The 20,266-nt window shown below is 50.3% G+C and overlaps 1 protein-coding gene across 1 annotated transcript in view; it reads right to left on the minus strand.

Annotated features, from left to right (window-relative positions):
- Positions 1-2,228: 2,228 nt before the first annotated feature.
- Positions 2,229-20,266, minus strand: part of LOC115095095 (B-cadherin-like) — a 190,260-nt gene continuing 172,222 nt past the window's right edge. Inside the window, exons 19-20 of the mRNA XM_029608324.1 lie at positions 5,301-5,444; positions 2,229-3,942 (exon numbers count right to left, since the gene is read on the minus strand). Coding sequence (XP_029464184.1) covers positions 3,736-3,942; positions 5,301-5,444 — 351 coding nt within the window. The 3' untranslated portion in view covers positions 2,229-3,735. The remainder of the gene's footprint in view (positions 3,943-5,300; positions 5,445-20,266) is intronic.

Raw genomic sequence — 20,266 nt, forward strand, 5'->3', positions numbered from 1 at the left:
AAAGGATTTGAACTGTTTAGGGTGGTCCTCAGGCAGCTTTTGAACCTTGTCGTCTCCCAAGGATTTAATAAGCTGTTCCAGGTCCTCCCCAAAAAGCAACTTACCCTTAAAGGGAAGAGAGCCCAACTGCGACTTAGAAGAGGAATCCTCCACCCAGTTACGTAGCCAGAGGAGTTACCTAGCAGAGACCGTAGACCATGTCTCTTGCCGGCACCTGAAGGAGTTCATAAAGGGCATCAGCGCCATACGCAATCACCCCTTTGAGCCACTCTGCTTGTTTGGCCTCTGCAGCCGGGAGGTTCTGGGTGCTGAGTAATTGTTGAACCCACCCTAAGGCTTGCCCGCTGCATGAGACTGCTACACACCATCACGCAGACCCCTAAGGACAGCACCTCGAAGATTCGCTTGAGGTATAGCTCCAACTTGCGGCCTTGAAAATCTTTTAAAGCTGTTGACCCCATCACTGGGATGGTAGTGCGTTTGGTGACCGCAGTCTCTGAAGCATCAACCTTGGGCACTTTAAGCATGTCAAGGGCCGGATCTGGCAGGGGATACAGCTTATCCATCACCCTGCCCACCCGGAGACCAGAATCATGGGATTCCCATTCCCAGAGCAGGAGCTGCATAAGCATAGGATGAAACTGGAAAGTACGAGGCGGATCCCGTAAGCAAGTTAGGACCAGATCCACGGTGCAGGAAGTGAATGAACTGGCAGAAGTGGAGGCACTGGTGGTATCTTCCAGTGGGACTTCAATCCCTAGTTCATCCAGAACAAAGGGAAGAAGCGGATCCAGCTTCTCGCATTTAAATAACCGCAGGACCCGTGGGTCATCTCCTTCTACAGGTGGATTCACAAGCAGCAGATCCGGATCTGCATCAGAATCTGGCAAAGGAGCAGGCTGCAGAGGGTGAAGAGTATCTCTGCCCCTGGGTACAGTGCGGACCCTAGTAGCCCTCTGCGGGTCCGGTGGGCCAGAGCCCTGGCCACCGACCAAATAAGGAATCTTAGCCAGGGGAGGGCCCGGAACAGGATCCCCCAGTGCCTCCAAGCTGGCCAAAAAAGACCTGTGTAGAAGAAGCACGAACTCTGGAAAAACCATGGTAAGGCTTCTCAGGTACCTGTGGGGGAGGGGCCCCTTGAGAATCAAAATTTGTAACAGGGGGAGAGTAATAAAATCGGGCTCCCCTCCCTCCTGAGGCTCTGAAACTGCTTCGAGGTCCGGGCACAAAATGGCCACCGTTCCTGCGATTTTCTGAGGGAGGGCTGGCCCAGATGCAAGCTTAGCAAACCGACCCCGGGTCCTCGACTTAGAAGCAGTCCCAGAGAGTCCTTCCCCTCTGGGTAAGCAGACAGAGCAGAGCCCTTCACGGGAGAGCCGCGAAGCAGGCTCTCCACAGGCAAGGCAGAGAGGTGACCTCGGCATTGGGCAGCAAGAAATCAGCTGAGCTGAAAAAAATAGTGAAGTGCAGGAGCCAGCAAAACAGCTGTGAGGCGCTTAAATCCCTGCCGGTCGGCGTAACAGCCGCATAGACTTTTTCCCTTTGCTTCAGATTAAAACAAGCAGAAATACTGTCTCCTTTAATCCCCTTTGTTTTTTTTTGTTTTTTTTTTTAACTTTGTTGAACTTTCACCACAACAGAGGAATGGCAACATCTCTGCAAGGGGACCCAAGGTAAGAACATCTCAGGGGAGACCAAAACAGTAAGGGGGAGTGACTGGACCACCAGTATCACCCCTGTGCAGGGAAATTGTTATGGCTACCAGGAATTGGAATAATCAAGGGGAAATCTCCCCTAGGACTCCTTAAGAGCTAGGAGACAGAACTGTCTCCTGTAAATTTAAAAACTGTTCCAACTTTTTAAAAAATATATTTTAATACTTGCTTGACCCAATGTAGGAGAAGAAAACACTGAAATATCTGAGGAGAGGAACTGCAGTTTCGTCTGACTGCATCTGCTGGAACCAGAGAAATACTGAGGAGTGCAGGGTGAACTATGCCCATATATGGTATGCCTTTCAGTTATTTTTTTTTCTCTGGTTCCATCTGCTGGACAGGGGACACAACCTGCTGTCTGGACTGATCTGGGTAGTACAGGTAACAGTAACTTAACACTGACACATCAGCTGCCAGGCTTTAATGCATCCTGTAGGCCTCTCCCCAGAAACCAGCAGCAGCGCCTTTATTGGTCCTGTTCACAATTCCCTCTGCAGAAATTGATGAGCCAACCTTTTTTAAACAAGTTTCTTTAATAAAACTTATAAAATTGCATCTTTAAATGATTCAGTGGACATACTTTTCAATATCAAAGAAACATTTCATACAAACTTGGAAATATACATATGTGGTAAAGAAAATAGATGAAGACCTTGCTGCTAACATTTTGGCAAATACAGCTATTCAAAATTTAAGATTTCCTGTAATTTTGCCCCAGTAGCACAACCAGTCCTCAAGCAGAGCAAACAGGTCAGATTGCCAGGACATCCACAATGAATATGCATGAGATTTGCATATAGTGAGAGCAATGCATGCAAATCTGTCTCTTGCATATCCATTCCGGATGTCCTGAAACCAGATCTGTTAATGCATCTCGAGGACCAGAGTTACCCACGCCTGTGGTAGACAGTAGTTGAACTGACCAGTCAGTGGTTATTAGCTAGTAACAACTCCCAAAGGCCATAATTGATTTTAGCCCCTTTATTTGCAAGCTTTCCTATCAATGTACTGTGAATGGCAGATGTCTGACAGGTTCTCAGCTATGAGTATCAGTTACTGCATTTCCTGTTAAAATGTAATATTTCTAAAATTATACCTATATATTAAGGACCAAAATAGGTGCTTAGTTGTAGATTTTTTGCCTGGTTTTCAGTATCTCCTTGTGCAAGGATACCAAGGTAAGTGGTACTCATTCTCAGAACCCCTGCTGTTCCCATCTGACATTCTTTAAGCTACATCTCTGCCCATCTCCTGGACCTCTGGGTGCAAGTCTCAGATTGCCTCTCACTCACTTTATTTAATTGGTCCATGACTTTTATTAAGCCACAGCATGAATCGAGGTGTTGCTGCTACACAAGGTGACTGGCGAGTGCAACTACAAGAGCATTGAGCAGGAACAATTTCCCCACCAGCAGAGTATGCACTTTTACAGAGGGAGATCACAGACGTTGCTGGTTTCCAGTAGTGGGATATCAAAGAGGGCCCAGCGCAAGGCCTAGCTGGATATATTCTGCATCTGGTTCCTTTCCTTTAGCAACCTGCATTATTAAATCTTTGGCTACAGTATTTTAGGCACAATCAGAACATTAAGAAAGGAACCGCCACCTACCCAGCTCCTGCCCAAGCTGCACCTGAAAAATCCTGAGATCTCATCTTTGGTAAGGCACTCCCCCCCATGCCAGCACAGTCCCACTACTTTAATGCTGAAGTGGAGCGGGCAGTGGGCTGCAGACCAGTCGGTAAAATGGGTCTAGAAATCCCTGAGCAAAGCAGTCCGGAACTCGAGCTCGTCACTCTCACAGGGAATTTAAGCCACTGCTTAGGAACAGAGAATATCCAGCAAGTACACAGCAGGAAGAGGCAGGGTTAAAGAAACCTCCATCTTCTCAAACCAAAGGCTTTAGAAAACAGTCAATGAAGCTTTTACAAAGCAAAGGCCGATGCAGAGCCAAGCATTGTGCTGGAAGCAGTTCAGTCCTGAGTACACTACTGAGATTTTAAGAGAGACGCTCCCAGCCAGTTAGTCGTCCTCCCCGCCGTACATGTCGGCCAGTTTCCTGAAGCGGGGTCCCCAGTCGTTCAGGCAGTCGTAGTCCTGGTCTCCGTCTGAGCTGGAGGAATTCAGGGAGCTGAGCGATGCAGCCTCAGAGCCGCTCCCCTCGTAGTCGAACACCAGCAGGGAGTCGTACGGCGGGGCTGTGGGGTCGTTGTCGGCTGCCTGGAGGTTCTGGAGGGAAGGAAGGATACTCAGATCAGGTCTCAGAGTTCATAAAGGTCAGTATCTGAGCATGCTTTGGAACAGTAATCCCCAGGCAGCCTTCTACTGAAGCCAGACAGAAGGGAAGGGAACTGATGTGTTGGTCCTTCCAGCTCAGCTGAGGAAGTTGCTGTAGTGCAGTGCAATTTGTTTGCCAGCTAGAACACAGAGTTCCAGTTTAGGACAGCAATTGCAAAGTCTATGTAGTAAAGGGGAGTTGCAATGTCTGAGAACTGGTTTAGCACTTTTAGGAGCATAACAATCTGTTATTCTAGAGGTGGGTGAAAACCCGGCTTTTTGCTCAGTACAGGTGTAAGGTAAGACAGCAGGTCACTAGGAGAGCTTGGAATTGCCCGGGAATGCAGTGCAATAAATTAAATGGGTGATGTATGCTGGGGCCTTGGTAGGAGCACATCTAGAGGGGGCCCTTAATAGTCTGAATACATTGTACTGCAAAATATTTTATATTGTGTGTGTCACCAATGTGTTTTAAATTCTATTTAAAATATATTTGTTTTTATGATGTAGTATTATATGTAAGATTTTTATACAGCCGTTGTAAGATGCTTTGTTCTTCTTTTCTGGCTTTGCCGAGTAACATACAGAATTTAGTCAATCAAATTACAAATCTGTAATCTAGAGCAAGTGTGACCAATCCTATGGAGCATGTATAATCAGTCAAAGGCTACAGGAGAGTTCCCTGAAGTGGAACTGGACAGCCCATAGAAATCCTTCCCCCTCAGGGAAACGCATATGACTACAGGCATTCGGTACTTGTCATGCAGAGATTCTCATGCGGGTTCCATGAGGGGACACCACACCACCCAATTACAGCGTGGGGTAGGGCAGAATCAGACCAGAGCTTCCCAGACACACTGAAGGAAACCTGGAGGTACCAGGACCCAGCGGTATACAGGTTAGAGCTCAGTGTTAGCATTTGGTTTACATTTGCACCTGTAAATTTGAGTACAAGTTCTGGAACTGAGAACACCACCTTTGGTGAATGGCAGGGCTTGGGAGGACCACTTGGGTGACCCACAGAGTAGTGAGGGTCACACAGTGAAAGTTGCAAGTTGCTTTCCAGTGCCAGGCAGAGTTAAACTATTTCAGTTTCCAAGCTGAATGCCCCATTTCTAAATTAAACTGGAGCAACTGGCATTAGAATACACTGGATGACAGATTCCAGAGAAAGAGCTTGGAAATGGAAAACGATAGTTTCTATACACAGAACTGGAGATCAGAGCAATGCAAGTGCATCTCATCACTCTATTGATTACTCAATGCAAAGGTCAGGCATTGAACTGCCATGGATTAAAGTCTTCACACACCTCGTCAATGAAGTTGCCGATCTCATCGGGATTGGCTGGGCGAGGACGGTACTGTGGAGCAGGCATGAGGGTGGGGACAACATCGTTCCGGGTCACTTCAGGCCGAGCATCGAGGCCTCTGTGCAGCTGACTCAGGTCATAGTCCTGAAAGGTGGTGGGGGGTGGGGGTGGGGGGGGGGGGGGGGGGTGAAGTGGTAAAAAAAAAAAAAAAAAAAAAGACTGCTTTAAAAAGTGCATAAATGAGAGCACAAGTCATTGCACTTTCTGCCACTGCCTCCTCCCCCCCAAATTTTATTCCCACAAAGCTCGGTGGAGGGAGGGGGTGGCAGAGACATCCTCTAGTGAAGTATTCAGTTCAACGTCTATCAGTGTTGGTGGTAGACAACTCCAGCTCTGAACACCTTAAACCAGTCTGGTTTTCAGGATATCTACAATGAATATGCACAAGAGAGATTTGTATACAATGGAGGCAGTGCATGCATATACACCTTTTGTATATTCATGGCAGATATCCTAAAACCCTGATCTGTTTGTGGCACTCGAGGGTCGGAGTTGCTCTGGTTCTGACACACCCTTGTCTTGCTGGCCTCATGGAGAAGACTCAAAGTCCAAGTCGCCTGCAACAGCTCACAGAACCACAGCTAAGCCATATCCCCATGCACCAGACATATCCAAAGCAGATTACCTTAAAAAGAAACTGCTTTATAAGAAGGCCAGATGCCTGGAGTTTCAATAAGAAAGTGTTCATTCACTTTTCTACTGCATCCATGCTACTGCTGTGCCCAATCCAAGTCCCTTCACTCTTAACCCCTGTGATCTGCACAGACACATCCCATGTTGCCTTTTAAATTGGGATTTTGCCTTTTCCTGACTGATATGTTTATGTGCCCATCTTTTACTGCTGTAATCTGCTTTAGGCTCTGGGAAGGAGGGGGAGGGATAAGGCAGAACCTAAATAAATCTTGAGCCCAGTCCTGCTCCTTGCTGGTGAGCCCCACTATAGGAAATTCCACTCATCCCCAGATCCCATTAATCTCCCTATTCATAAAGCTGGCATACTTTTCACTCTCCTCATCTCCATAGAACATCATGATTCTCATGTTAAGCATCATGGATGCTTTTGGGGAAATGTTTGTGCAACATTAACATACATATATAGTACCACAGAAGATTTTTTTTTTTTTTAATAATTTATATTCTGCATAATCTCACAATGTTCAAACGCAGATTACAATGTAAATTTATAAAAACATTTTTAAATAAAAGCATTAAACAAAATAAGATCTCCATAAGACAATTAAAACAATAAGACTTCCTGAACGTACCCAGATCAGTCCAGACCAGTGGGTTGTGCATTCCTACCAGCAGATGGAGTCAGAGAACAATGTTGAGATTACTTACCTGATAATCTCCTTTTCCTTAGTGTATGCAGATGTACTCAAAACAAATGGGTATAGTGTGCTCGTGCTAGCAGTTGGAGACTGATCTGACGTCAGCACGGGTACATATACCCCCAAAGAAGTGCAGCAAATCAGTAATCTTCCATGCAAAAGCTTTTATGGATATATGTGTGACTGACCGATCGATTAATCAACAGGAGTACCCTGACCAATTGATGGTAGCTGGAGACCGCCAGTGTACTCAGCCGGAAGGCGTCGACACCCGGCAGGGTGGATGCCCTATCTAAGAAACCATGGCTTACCGTAAGTCGGTGAATCCCCATGTATACCGGCAGCCGGGCGGGATGCTGAGTCCATCTGCATACACTAAGGAAAAGGAGATTATCAGGTAAGTAATCTCAACATTTCCTAGCGTGTAGCAGATGGACTCAAAACAAATGGGATGTACAAAAGCTACTCCCGGACTGGGCGGGAGGCTGCCCGAGGACCGTTTAGGATTGCCCTCGCAAATGCTGTGTCCTCCCGGGCCTGGACGTCCAGACGGTAGAATCTGGAGAAGGTATGGAGGGAGGACCACATCGCCGCTTTACATATATCTGCAGGCAACAGCAGCTTAGCTTCTGCCCAAGAGGCCAATTGTGCTCTGGTAGAATGAGCCTTGACCTGTAGAGGCGGTGGTATTCCCGCCTCTATGTAGGCTGCCTTGATAACTTCTTTAATCCAGCGGGCGATGGTTGGCCGTGAGGCCGCTTCCCCTTGCTTCTTCCCGCTGAGCAGGACGAACAGGTGGTCCGTCTTTCGTACTGCTTCTGACATTTCCAGGTATCTGGACAGCAGTCTGCCGATGTCCAGATGGCGTAGCATTCGACCTTCCTCCGACTTCTTCAAACCTTCTGTGGTAGGCAAGGATATGGTTTGGTTGAGGTAAAAGTGTGAGACCACTTTGGGTAAAAAGGATGGAACTGTGCGAAGATGGATAGCCTCTGCAGTGATTCTGAGAAATGGATCATGACAGGATAGTGCTTGTAGCTCTGAGATGCGGCGTGCTGAACACACAGCCAGCAAGAACACCATCTTCAAGGTTAACAAACGGAGGGACAGACCTCGAAGGGGCCTGAAGGCTGATCCCGCCAAAAATTCCAATACTAGGTTGAGATTCCACAAGGGCACTGGCCACTGCAGTGGCGGGCGAATGTGTTTGACTCCTTTCAGGAAACGTGAGACGTATGGGTGGTTGGCAATGGTGTTGCCGTCACTCCTGGGACCGTAGCAAGACAGCGCTGCTACCTGAACCTTGATGGAGCTGAGGGACAGACCCTTCTGAAGTCCATCTTGTAGGAAGTCCAAAATGATAGGAATCTTAGCGGCATGCGAATTGTGCAGTGAGAGTCGCACCAGGCTTCAAAAACTCTCCAGATCCTGATATATGTTAGGGATGTGGAGAACTTGCGTGCTCGGAGGAGTGTATCTATAACCGGCTCCAAGTATCCCCTTTTCTTTAGTCTAGCCCTCTCAATGGCCAGACCGTAAGAGAGAATTGAGCCGGATCCTCGTGGAGTATGGGACCTTGCTGGAGCAGGTCCCTGTAGGGAGGCAGAGGTAGAGGGTTCCCTGCCAGTAGCCTTCTCATGTCTGCGTACCAGGGTCTTCTTGGCCAGTCCGGGGCCACTAGAAGAACTAGGCCTCTGTGTCGCTGAATCCTGTGTACAATGGCGCCCAGCAGGGGCCATGGAGGAAAGGCGTATAGCAGGATCCCCTGAGGCCACGGCTGTACCAGGGCATCGATCCCCTGGGCTCGAGGATCCCGCCTGCGGCTGAAATATCTGGGAACTTGAGCGTTGGACCTGTCCGCTAAGAGGTCCATGGTTGGCGTCCCCCATTGATCCACAATTATCTGAAAGGCTGTGGGTGACAGCTGCCACTCCTCCAGGTTTAGGCTTTCTTCTGCTGAGGAAGTCTGCCATCGTGTTGTCCTTCCCGGCAATGTGGACGGCGGAGATGTCCTGGAGATTTGCTTCTGCCCAAATCAGGGGAGTTATTTCCAGGGACACTTGTTGGCTTCTGGTTCCGCCCTGACGATTGATGTATGCCACCGTGGTGGCATTGTCTGACATCACTCTGACCGCTCTGTCGCAAAGTCTGTGGGCAAATCGCAGGCACGCTAGCCTGACTGCCCGTGCCTCTAGTCTGTTGATGTTCCACCTTGATTCTTCTCTGGTCCACCGCCCTTAGGCGGTGAGTTCCACGCAGTGTGCTCCCCATCCGTTCAGGCTGGCATCTGTGGTGAGCAGAATCCAGGTTGGGGAGGACATTCTTGACCCCCGGCTTATGTGGCCGGGCTACAACCACCACCGTAGCTGATACCGCACTCTGGCCAGTAGAGGTAGGCGTACGGTGTAGTTCTGTGATCGTGGGCTCCATCGAGATAGAAGGGCGCATTGCAACGGTCTCATATGAGCCCGCGCCCATGGCACCACCTCCAGAGTGGACGCCATGAGGCCGAGGACCTGTAGGTATTCCCGAGCTGTGGGCCGGCTGGCACTCAGCAGGGCCTGCAGATGACTCTGGAGTCTTGACTTTCTCTTGGAGGTAAGGCTGACCTTGTCTTCTCGGGTGTCGAATTGGACCCCTAGGTATTCCAGCAACTGGGACGGCTGTAGGGAGCTCTTGTTTATGTTGACTACCCATCCGAGGCATTCCAGAAGAGCTATAACTCTGTTGGTTGCCCGGTGGCTCTCCTCCGGTGACTTTGCCCTGATCAGCCAATCATCCAGGTAGGGATGGACGAGAATTCCTTCCTTCCTGAGTGCCGCCGCCACTACTACTATGACCTTGGTAAAGATCCGCGGCGCGGTGGCTAACCCGAAGGGTAAAGCTCGGAACTGGAAGTGCTGATTCAGGACTTTGAAGCGTAAATAGCGCCGGTGATCCCGATGGATTGGGATATGTAAATAGGCTTCAGACAGATCTAGGGAGGTGAGAAACTCCCCTGGCTGTACTGAATTCTTGACCGACCGTAGAGTTTCCATGCGAAAGCTGGGGACCCGTAGGTGTCTGTTGACTGAGTTGAGGTCCAGGACGTGCCTGAAAGTGCCCTCCTTCTTGGGTACTATGAAATAAATGGAATAATGCCCAGAATTTATCTCTCCTGCAGGTACTGGGATTATGGCTTTTAGGGCCAGGAGCCTCTGTAAGGTCACTTCTGGTGCCGCTGCCTTGAGCGGTGAACAAGGAGATTCTACAAACTTGTTCGGCGGAAGCCGAAAGAAATCCAGGTAATATCCTTCTCGGATGATGGCGAGGACCCACTGGTCCGAAGTAATCTCGACCCACCTGCGGTAGAAGAGGGTTAGCCTGCCCCCTATGGCTGCTACCCCCGGATGGGTCGGCTGATTGTCATTGTGGGGTGCGGCCGGGGCCAGAACCCGAGCCGGTTCTCTTCTTGTTGTGCTTAGTCCGAAAGGACTGGTTCCTGGCCTGTGAACGAGGTACTCGATAGCGAGTCCTGTAAGGATGAAAGCGCTGTGAGTTTCTACCTCTAGATGGTCTAGAAAAAGAACGCTGGCTCCTCCTCGCCCTGTCTTCTGGTAGATGGGGTAATGGAGAGGCAACCCATTTAGTAGCCCAGTTCTCGAGATCGCTGCCGAACAGAAAGGAACCCTTAAAGGGCATTCTTGTGAGTCGTGTCTTGGAGGACGAGTCGGCCGCCCAATTACGTAGCCAAAGCTGTCTCCTGGCTGCCACTGAGGAGGACACTCCCTTGGCTGCCGTACGGACGAGGTCGGAGGCTGCGTCAGTGAGAAATGCGAGAGCTGATTCCATGTCTGCTCCCTGGGTGTTGTTTCTCGCCTGTGATAAACAGGAACGCGTCACCACGGTGCAGCAGGTCGCGATTCGTGGGGACATGGCTGCTACCTCAAAAGCTTGTTTCAGAATGGTGTCCATGCGTCGGTCATGCAAATCCTTGAGGGCCGCTCCCCCCTCAACCGGAATGGTGGTGTGCTTCACTATTGCGTTAACTATGGCGTCTACCTTGGGGCACGCCAGCAGCTCCTTGGACGCTGGATCCAGAGGGTACATGCCTGCCAAGGCCCGACCCCCTTTGAATGAGGCCTCCGGTGCCTTCCATTCCAGATCGATTAGCTGCTGTGCTGCTTGTAGGAGGGGAAAATGGTGAGCCTGTTGGCTCAGGCCCCTGTAACAGGGGGGTCATTTTAGGGTCCCCTGGGGTGTCCTGGCCCGGAATGGCCAGTTCCGATAGGCATTGTGAGACCAGGCCTGAAAGATCCTCTTTCCGAAAGAAGCACCTCATGGTCAGATACGGCTCTATCTCCGAGGGAAGTTCACCCTCCTCAGGGGGCTCCTCACTGTCCTGGGAGCAATCCGAATCCCCATAATCGGGGCTATCGGGAGGCGAGTGGCCGCGCCTAGGTCTCGAGGGGCCAGGTACCGGATCAACCGGGATGGAAAGACCCATTCGAGGAGCAGACTGCATCTGGACAAAGGCGTGAATCCCCTTGAATAATTCCACCCAGGAAAGCGAAGCCGTATCTGGCCGTAGGAGCACCAGGTCTCTCAGGTTCCCTGGTTGCTCGCCGCAGCCTGCTAAGTCCGGTGTGCTCCCTGAGGAACCGCTGGGCTGGGGCCGGTCCTGTCCTGGAACTCCCATGGCCTCCTCACATTGGGCACATAGTGAGTCTGCTTCCTCGCTCTGTGTGGCTCTGAGGTTGCATGCTGAGCAGAGGCTTAGAGCTTTCATGCCAGATTCTGGAGGTGCCGGCTCTGCGGCCGCATGGGCTCTCTTATGCTCCATTCACCTGAAATTCGGTGTCGCCCAATAAAGTGCGCCTAACAAGAGCGCTTAACAGCATGCGCCTAGAACGGGCGTCTTAGAAATGTGCGCCTATACACGGGCGCCTATCGCATGCGCTAACAACGGGCGCCTATCGCGTGCGCTTAGCAACATGCGCCTATCGGCGAAGGTGAGTAGGCAGGCAAAAATGGCGACCTCCTTGGCGTGCTGCCTCGTAGGCAGGCCCAGTTAATCCACACTTCCTCGGAGACCAAGTAAAGATATACGCCTTACCTTGTCTTCGGCGCTTCCCAGCTGCGACCCAGGCGGTCTCCGGCTGCGGGGGGAGAGGGTGAGTACCTTCACCGCCGCGCATAAGGAAGTGTGCCTGCTGCCTCTAGGCCGCTCCCGAACCCGTCTCGCTCGGGGGCCAAGTCCACGCCGGGACAGAGGCTTCCTCCAGGCCGCACCCGAACTCGTCTCGCTCGGGGGCCAAGCCGCGCCCGAGCCCTTCTCACTCAGGGGCTAGGTCCCTGCCACGTACCGGCCACCGGACCGAGGCTCTCGCTTCCGAGGGACCACGGAAGTCAGCTCGGGAAACTCAACTGGGTGAGAGATAGCCTGGTATCACCACAGGAGTGCGGGGCTTGTCTTCAATAGGTTTCTTCTAGGAATTTAGTAGTTAGAAATTTGGAAACACGCTCAGCAAGCTTGAGGTAGCTCCAAACTGCTTTGGAGACTGAAATTACTGATTTGCTGCACTTCCTGTGGGGGTATATGTACCCGTGCTGACGTCAGATCCGTCTCCAACTGCTAGCACGAGCACACTATACCCATTTGTTTTGAGTCCATCTGCTACACGCTAGGAAATTAGAACTTTGGGCACTGCTACATAGCAAGAGTGCCACCTGCAGTCCCTCAGTATTTCTCTGACTCCAGCAGATGGTAGAGATGCAAACCTGCAGTCTGTTAGTCAGTTACACGATGTTAGGTTCCATGTTAGGAGCTACCACCCAGGAAAAAGATCTAGGCATCATAGTGGATAATACTTTAAAATTGTCGGCTCAGTGTGCTGCAGCAGTCAAAAAAGCAAATAGAATGTTAGGAATTATTAGGAAGGGAATGGTTAATAGAACGGAAAATGTCATAATGCCTCTATCGCTCCATGGTGAAACCGCACCTTGAATACTGTGTACAATTCTGGTCGCCGCATCTCAAAAAAGATATAGTTGCGATGGAGAAGGTACAGAGAAGGGCAACCAAAATGATAAAGGGGATGGAACAGCTCCCCTATGAGGAAAGGCTGAAGAGGTTAGGGCTGTTCAGCTTGGAGAAGAGATGGCTGAGGGGGGATATGATAGAGGTCTTTAAGATCATGAAAGGTCTTGAACAAGTAGATGCGACTCGGTTATTTACACTTTCGAATAATAGAAGGACTAGGGGGCATTCCATGAAGTTAGCAAGTAGCACATTTAAGACTAATTGGAGAAAATTCTTTCACTCAACGCACAATAAAGCTCTGGAATTTGTTGCCAGAGAAGGTAGTTAGTGCAGTTAGTGTAGCTGGGTTCAAAAAAGGTTTGGATAAGTTCTTGGAGGAGAAGTCCATTAATGGCTATTAATCAATTATACTTAGGGAATAGCCACTGCTATTAATTGCATCAGTAGCATGGGTTCTTCTTAGTGTTTGGGTAATTGCCAGGTTCTTGTGGCCTGGTTTTTGGCTTCTGTTGGAAACAGGATGCTGGGCTTGATGGACCCTTGGTCTGTCCCAGCATGGCAATTTCTTATGTTCTTATGTTCTAAAAAAAAAAAAAAAAAAAAGTTATTAGGGAAATTTATTTTTCCTAGGATAGGCTAGTTTGTAGTTAGTCATGTAGCTTCCTGAGGTGTTTGGCACATTCGTGGGCCATCCCTCAGTTGAAGCCAGGCATCCGGGGGAGTTGGATACCCCTGCCTGTGTCTCGCCCGCGTCCGTGCCAGTGTCTCGATAACCAGGGGCTCCTGGTTTCCTTGACCACTGAGGAGGCTCCTCTCACTTCTTCCCTCAGACTCCAACTCTGTCAGGGTAAAGTTTTCTTAAAAATTCAGAAAGAAAGCAAAGAAGCAGCCTTTCAAGGTAGGAGGAGTTCATTTGGGGGATGGGCCGTGCTGTTTAGTCGGCAGGCCAGCTGGAGTGATGAGCTTAACCCTGCGGGTCCTCACGACGGCCCGGGGCTCCAGGTAGGTCTGCCTTCACGCACGTGTGAGGCCTCTTTATTTTTGCACCGGCAGCTCTCCTCACAGCAATTTCACGCCTGCAGGGAGTTTTTCTATTTTTAGCTCCTACAGTCGCATGAAGGTTTTCGGACTGGAATTTTTTTTTTTTTTAGCCGACCGTGTTGCTGCTCGTTTTTCTCAGTGGCACCCCAGCCTAAGGTGGGAACCTGCCGTGCATGTGGGGCGTCAGGGCAGGCCATAAACGCTAGATACCTGTGTTTTGCCTGTTCTTCAGGGCAGGAAGGAACTTCCTCTAGGGGGAGCAGCAAGCAGGCAAGGGCTCTGGTCCTCTGGGCTGCAGTCCTTCTCGGCGGGGGAGTGTAGCTTGCGGCGGCTGCCAGGGGAGGAGACAGCCCCTCCTGTTCTTTCTCCGGTGGACCAAATTCCCTTGTTTGGGGATGACCCTGGGCCACTTGACCCTCCTGTGGGGGGGGGGGGGTGATGTTGATTCAGGGGAGTTTCCCCCTGACTTTGTGCTCCTGATGCATCAGGTGTTCCTGGCTAGAAAACAGGAGATCCTGAAAAGAGCAGTGCAGCTGGACCCCTTTGGCGGACCCTCCACCAAAGCAGATACCCACGGGGTCCCCAGACCACCATCACCCTATATGCTCTCACCAAGGGGCTCAAGGTGTGAATAGGTTGCCGGCCCCACTCAGGGCTCCCTCAGACCCTGGGGCGGATCAGGATTCAGGACTCACCCAGGATATGGGTGATGTGATACAGAACAACCTGGACCAAAATGACCTCCCACCCTCAGAAGGAGATGATCCCAGTGTAGTGTGCTTGTTTAAGCGAGAGGAGCTTCAACCTCTCATTCCCCAGATCTTGGAGGTCTTGGGGATCAAAGTTTCACAGGAGGAATCAGACAGCGAAGGTGTCAATCGGTCCTGGCTGGGATTTGGGGTCCGACGACTTCCTTCCGATTACCTATGAAGGTCCAGATGCAGGTTTAAAAGTGGGAAGAGCCATGGAAAAACTTTACCCGCTAGAGCAGGATGTTTTGGATCTTCTAAAGATAACGAAGATGGACGCGGCAGTGTCTGCCGTGACGAAGACGACCACCATTCCTGTGGCCGGGGCTGCTGCGCTGAAGGACATTAAGGACTGCGAGTCTGAGGTCTCAGCGCTGAGACTCAGGGAGGTGATTTGCACCAGCCTCATGCAGAGAGCCTGTCTTTACTGGGTTCAGGAGGCGGCCGCAACCCCCAGTCCCGATGGCGGGGGGCCCTTGCAAGCTGCGCATTTGGAGGCAGGAGTTGCCTTTGTCGCGGACGCGTTGTATTACTTGATTATGACCTCGGCGCGTAGTATGGTGTCTGCGGTTACGGCTTGTAGACTGCTCTGGTTGCATAATTGGTCAGCAGATTTATCTTCCAAGTCTCAACTTTGTAACCTCCCCTTTAAGGGCAAGCTTCTCTTCGGGGAGGATCTCGATCAGTTGGTGAAATTGCTGGGGGGAGTCCAAGGGCAACCAATTGCCAGAGGATAGGTAACCTTCAGGGAGGGTTTTTCCCCCCACTGGCTCGTTTTCGGGATTTTCGCAGATTTTGCCCTGGTAGGCCTTCAGCTCCTTTGGGGTCCAGGCCAGGCTTGGGACGTCAGCATTCCTTTCATGGAGGATGGCGCCCAGGCAGAGTGACCACGGGCCAGGATGCTGGTCATGGAAAACCTACCCAATGAAGCCAGGGGCACCCATTCCATCATAGAAGCTGTCAGAGGCAGATTGTCTCGAGTTTTTGCGCCCGGTGCAGGAGGCCTTTATGGAGTCTCGTCGCTTCGCGGGTCAAGTGCAAGGCTGTACAGGGGACACAACGGCTGCTCGATCTCCTGACCATTGTTCCAGTTCCTCTGGCGGAACAGGGCAAGGGACGGTATTCGGTCTACTTTGTGGTTCCCAAGAAAGAGGGCACCTTTCATCCCATTCTGGATCTGCAGAAGGTGAACAGGTGTTTGCGAGTTCCCCGTTTTCACATGGAGACGTTGAGAACTGTGGTGGCCGCGGTTGACAGAGGAGTGTTTCTCGTGTCATTAGACCTCACCGAGGCATATCTCCACATCCCGATTTGCTGGGCTCACCAGCGGTTCCCTCCGCTTCAAGGTGATGGGCCAACTTTTCCAGTTTCAAGCTCTTCCTTTTGGCCTGGCGACGGCTCCACGCACTTTCACCAAGATCATGGTGGTCGTGGCGGCGTTCCTGCGCAAGGAGGGAGTCCTTGTTCACCTGTATCTCGACAACTGGCTAATCCGAGCAGTCTCAGGACGACTGCGTAAGATAGGTTCAGAGGGTGATGCTCACCTTGCAGGCGCTCAGCTGGGTCATAAGTGTCCAGAAGAGTCATTTGGAGCCCAACAGTTGGTCTTCTTGGGAGCGCTCTGACACTTTGAGGCAAGGTTTCTCTGGCAGCAGACCGTGTAACAAAGTTGCAGGATAAGGTCCAAGCCCTGCTTCAGAGGAAGAATCCAGTTTGGCATCACTTACAGATTCTGGGATCCATGGCCTCCACCTTGGATTTGGTCCCGTGGGCATTCGCTCATTTGTGTCCGTTGCAGCATGCGCTGTTATCGTGGTGGAGTCCGGTGTCGGAACAGTTCCATATACAGTTACCTCTCCTTCTAGAGTCCAGAGAGTCTATCATGGTGGCTTTCATGCAGCAACCTGGAACAGGGAGTAGACTTAGACCCTCCGAATTGGGTGGTTATCTCCACGGATGCCAGTCTATCCGGATGGGGTGCAGTCTGCCTAAACAAATACGCCCAAGGGCTTTGGCCTCCAAGGAGAAATTCTGGTCCATCAATCGCCTCAAGACGAGGGCTGTCTGTCTGGCCCTCCGAGCATTTCTTCCTCTGGTCAAGGACACAATGGTTTGAGTGTTCAGACAACGCGGAGATGGTAGCTTACATCAAACGGCAAGGCGGGTCATGGAGTCTCACGGTGGCATTGGAGGCAAGGCTATTGTTTGCTTGGGCGAAGCACCATCTCAAAGGAATCGCCGAGTCTCATGTCGCAGGCATGGAAAATGTACAGGGACTTCCTCAGCAGGCAACCGCTCGATCCAGGAGAGTGGGAGTTAGCTCCCGAGGCATGGAACCTCATTTGCACCAGGAGGGGCATGTCTCAGTTGGATCTGATGGCAACTGAAGCCAATGCAGAGATGGAGCGCTTCTTCAGCCGTTGTCGAGAAATAGGCTCGGTAGGACTGGACGCTCTGGTATGTCAGAGGCCCTTGGGCATTCTTCTCTATGCCTTACCTCCCTGGCCTCTCAGTTGGCTTCTACGACACAGAGCGGCATCTAGGCAGTATAGTGTTGGAGGCTCCAGAGTGGCTGCATCGCCCGTGGTTCGCGGACATGGTACGATTAGCCTTGGAAGGTCCTCTACAGCTGGCGCATCTTCCGCATCTACTCCATCAGGGGCCCATATCTTTGGATCGGGAGGATCGCTTCTCTCTCATGGCCTGGCTTTTGAGAGGCAGCGATTACGATTGAGGGGATATTCCGAGCAGGTCATTTCCACTCTTCTTCAGGCACGTCGGCCTTCTACTTCTATGGCCTATGTTAGGGTCTGCAAGTTATTTGAGGCATGGTGCCACCAGCGCTCCTTGGATCTTTTGTCAACGGAGATTCCCCAGGTGTTGGACTTCCTGCAACAGGGGTTGACCAAAGGTTTAGCTTTCAACTCTTGGGGTTCAGGTGGCTGCCTTAAGTGTCTTAAGGGGCAGAGTTCACGGTCGGTTGCTGGCAGTGCATCCAGACATTTCGCATTTTCTCAAAGGAGTAAAGCATTTATGTCCTCCCGTACGCCCATTATATCTAGACTGGAGTTTGAACCTGGTGCTTCGGGTGTTTTGCGGAGCCCCCTTTGAGCCTTTACCGAGAGCTCCCATTAAGGATTTGACCTTGAAGATAGTTTTCCTTGTAGCCATTTGTTCTGCTCAACGCATTTCAGAGTTACAGGCTTTGTCGTGTCAAGATCCTTTTCTTAGGTTTTACGATAAGAGTTTTGCTGCGCATGATTCCTTCCTTCGTGCCCAAGGTGGTCTTTGTTTTTCATGTCAATCAGGCGGTGGAATTGCCAGGATTTCCGAACTGGTTCAGGGATTCTTCTCAGGAGAGGGAACTTCATCTTTTGGATGTGTGTCACGTTCTTTTGCCCTTTTTGGAGGTTACTAATGACTTTCGGCGTTCGGGCCATCTGTCTTGTTTGGGGGTCCTAAGAAGATTGACAAGGCTTTGAAGGTGATGATTTCGTGCTGGATTAAGGAGGCTATCGCTGCGGCTTATGTTGCCCATGGGTATGAGCGCTCATTCCACTAGAGCCCAGGCTACCTCCTGGGCTGTCAGCTTCTGTCGCATCAGGAGATCTGTAGAGTGGCGGTTTGGTCCTCCCTGCACACTTTCACCAAGCATTATCGTTTGGATGTGAGGGCACAAGATGAATCGTCCTTTGGGGAGGTTGTACTGCGAGTGGGTCTTTTGGGTTCCCGCCCAGTGTAGAGTAGCTTGGGTACATCCCACTGGTCTGGACTGATCTGGGTATGTTCAGGAAAAGAAAATTGGTTCTTACCTGCTAATTTTCATTCCTGTAATACCACAGATCAGTCCAGAGACCCGTCCCCCTTTTCAGATTCCGAAAGACTACCTTGAGAGGTGATATTTCCTGAAGAAACAATTTGGTCTTTTTGCAAATGCTCCGGAAGGGGCAAGTTCTGAGGTGGTCTAGTGTTTTTTTGTTTTAACTGTTCCGGGCGAGAGGTTGGCGGTTAAGTTTTGGGTTCCAACCCCCTTCACCTTTTAAGTAAAGTTTGGTTGTTTAGGCTTGGGTACAGGTCAATACTGAGGGACTACAGGTGGCACTCTCGTTATGTAGCAGTGTCCAAAGCTCTAATTGTTCTCAGACTCCATCTGCTGGTAGGAATGCACAACCCACTGGTCTGGACTAATCAGTGGTATTACAGGAACGAAAATTAGCAGGTAAGAACCAATTTTCCTATTCCATGCAGTGGATTAACCCCCAATATGCCACCTGCCTGCCCTCACCAAATCTTTATAAAATAATTCTTTTAATAATTTTTGGAATTTTAAGTATTCCGATTCTCTACATACCTCTGACGACAAATCATTCCACATGACTGGTGCACTAAGAGGAGGCCCTAGTTCTTGTCCTAGGCAACCAGCATTTATGCAAAGAGAACTGCCAAAAACTCCTGGTTAGACAAACGTCATGTTTGAACAGGTTAAAAAACCTCGAGCTTCTCCCTCAAACCGTGTGACTATGCACAGCCTTGTAAATTATGGCCAACATCTTAAACTGTATCCTATAACTAATGGGTAACCAGTGATCGACACTCTCCAAGGCATTTTGCATTAGCTGGAGAATCTTAATTTGACAGGCAGCTCATAAGAAAGGGAATTAATCATCTCTATAAGTCAAAACCAAAGCTTATATTAAAGTATTAAAATCCTCAGCTAGTAACATTTTCTTAAATGCCTAAGAAGCTTTAGTCTATAAAACGCCATATTTGCTACTTTAGTCACTTGCAACTTTAAGGTTAGTGAAGAGTCAAAAATGTCTTCCAAATTGCATATTTCTGTGGTTAAGGCTAACTCAGATTTATCAAACTGTATTAAGGAGGGAGATGTCAATGACATTTTCTATCCACAAGATGGAGAAATTTCCTTCTCTGTTCTTTCCATTAGTCCTGCTACACCAGTCCAGCCCTGACAAGTGGGTTATTTTCCCTTACCAGCAGATGGAGGCAGAGAAAACAGATTTCTTCGTGACTTAGGAGGCAGCGCTAGCAGTGAGATTCCAGGATGCTTCTGACAAAGCTTTAGGTCAGACCCCATCAATTGAAGAATAACTAATAGGGATGTGAATCGTTTTAGGACGATTAAAATTATCGTCCGATAATTTTAATATCGTCTTAAACCGTTATGGAACACAATACAATAGAGATTCTAACGATTTATCGTTATAAATCGTTAGAATCGTGAGCCGGCACACTAAAACCCCCTAAAACCCACCCCCGACCCTTTAAATTAAATCCCCCACCCTCCCGAACCCCCCCCAAATGAGTTAAATAACCTGCGGGTCCAGCGGCGGTCCGGAACGGCAGCGGTCCGGAACGGCAGCGGTCTGGAACGGGCTCCTGCTCCTGAATCTTGTTGTCTTCAGCCGGCGCCATTTTCCAAAATGGCGCCGAAAAATGGCGGCGGCCATAGACGAACACGATTGGACGGCAGGAGGTCCTTCCGGACCCCCGCTGGACTTTTGGCAAGTCTCGTGGGGGTCAGGAGGCCCCCCACAAGCTGGCCAAAAGTTCCTGGAGGTCCAGCGGGGGTCAGGGAGCGATTTCCCGCCGCGAATCGTTTTCGTACGGAAAATGGCGCCGGCAGGAGATCGACTGCAGGAGGTCGTTCAGCGAGGCGCCGGAACCCTCGCTGAACGACCTCCTGCAGTCGATCTCCTGCCGGCGCCATTTTCCGTACGAAAACGATTCGCGGCGGGAAATCGC

The sequence above is a fragment of the Rhinatrema bivittatum genome, chromosome 7 (genome assembly GCF_901001135.1).
Source record: "Rhinatrema bivittatum chromosome 7, aRhiBiv1.1, whole genome shotgun sequence".
In the NCBI taxonomy this organism is placed as follows: Eukaryota; Metazoa; Chordata; class Amphibia; order Gymnophiona; family Rhinatrematidae; genus Rhinatrema; species Rhinatrema bivittatum.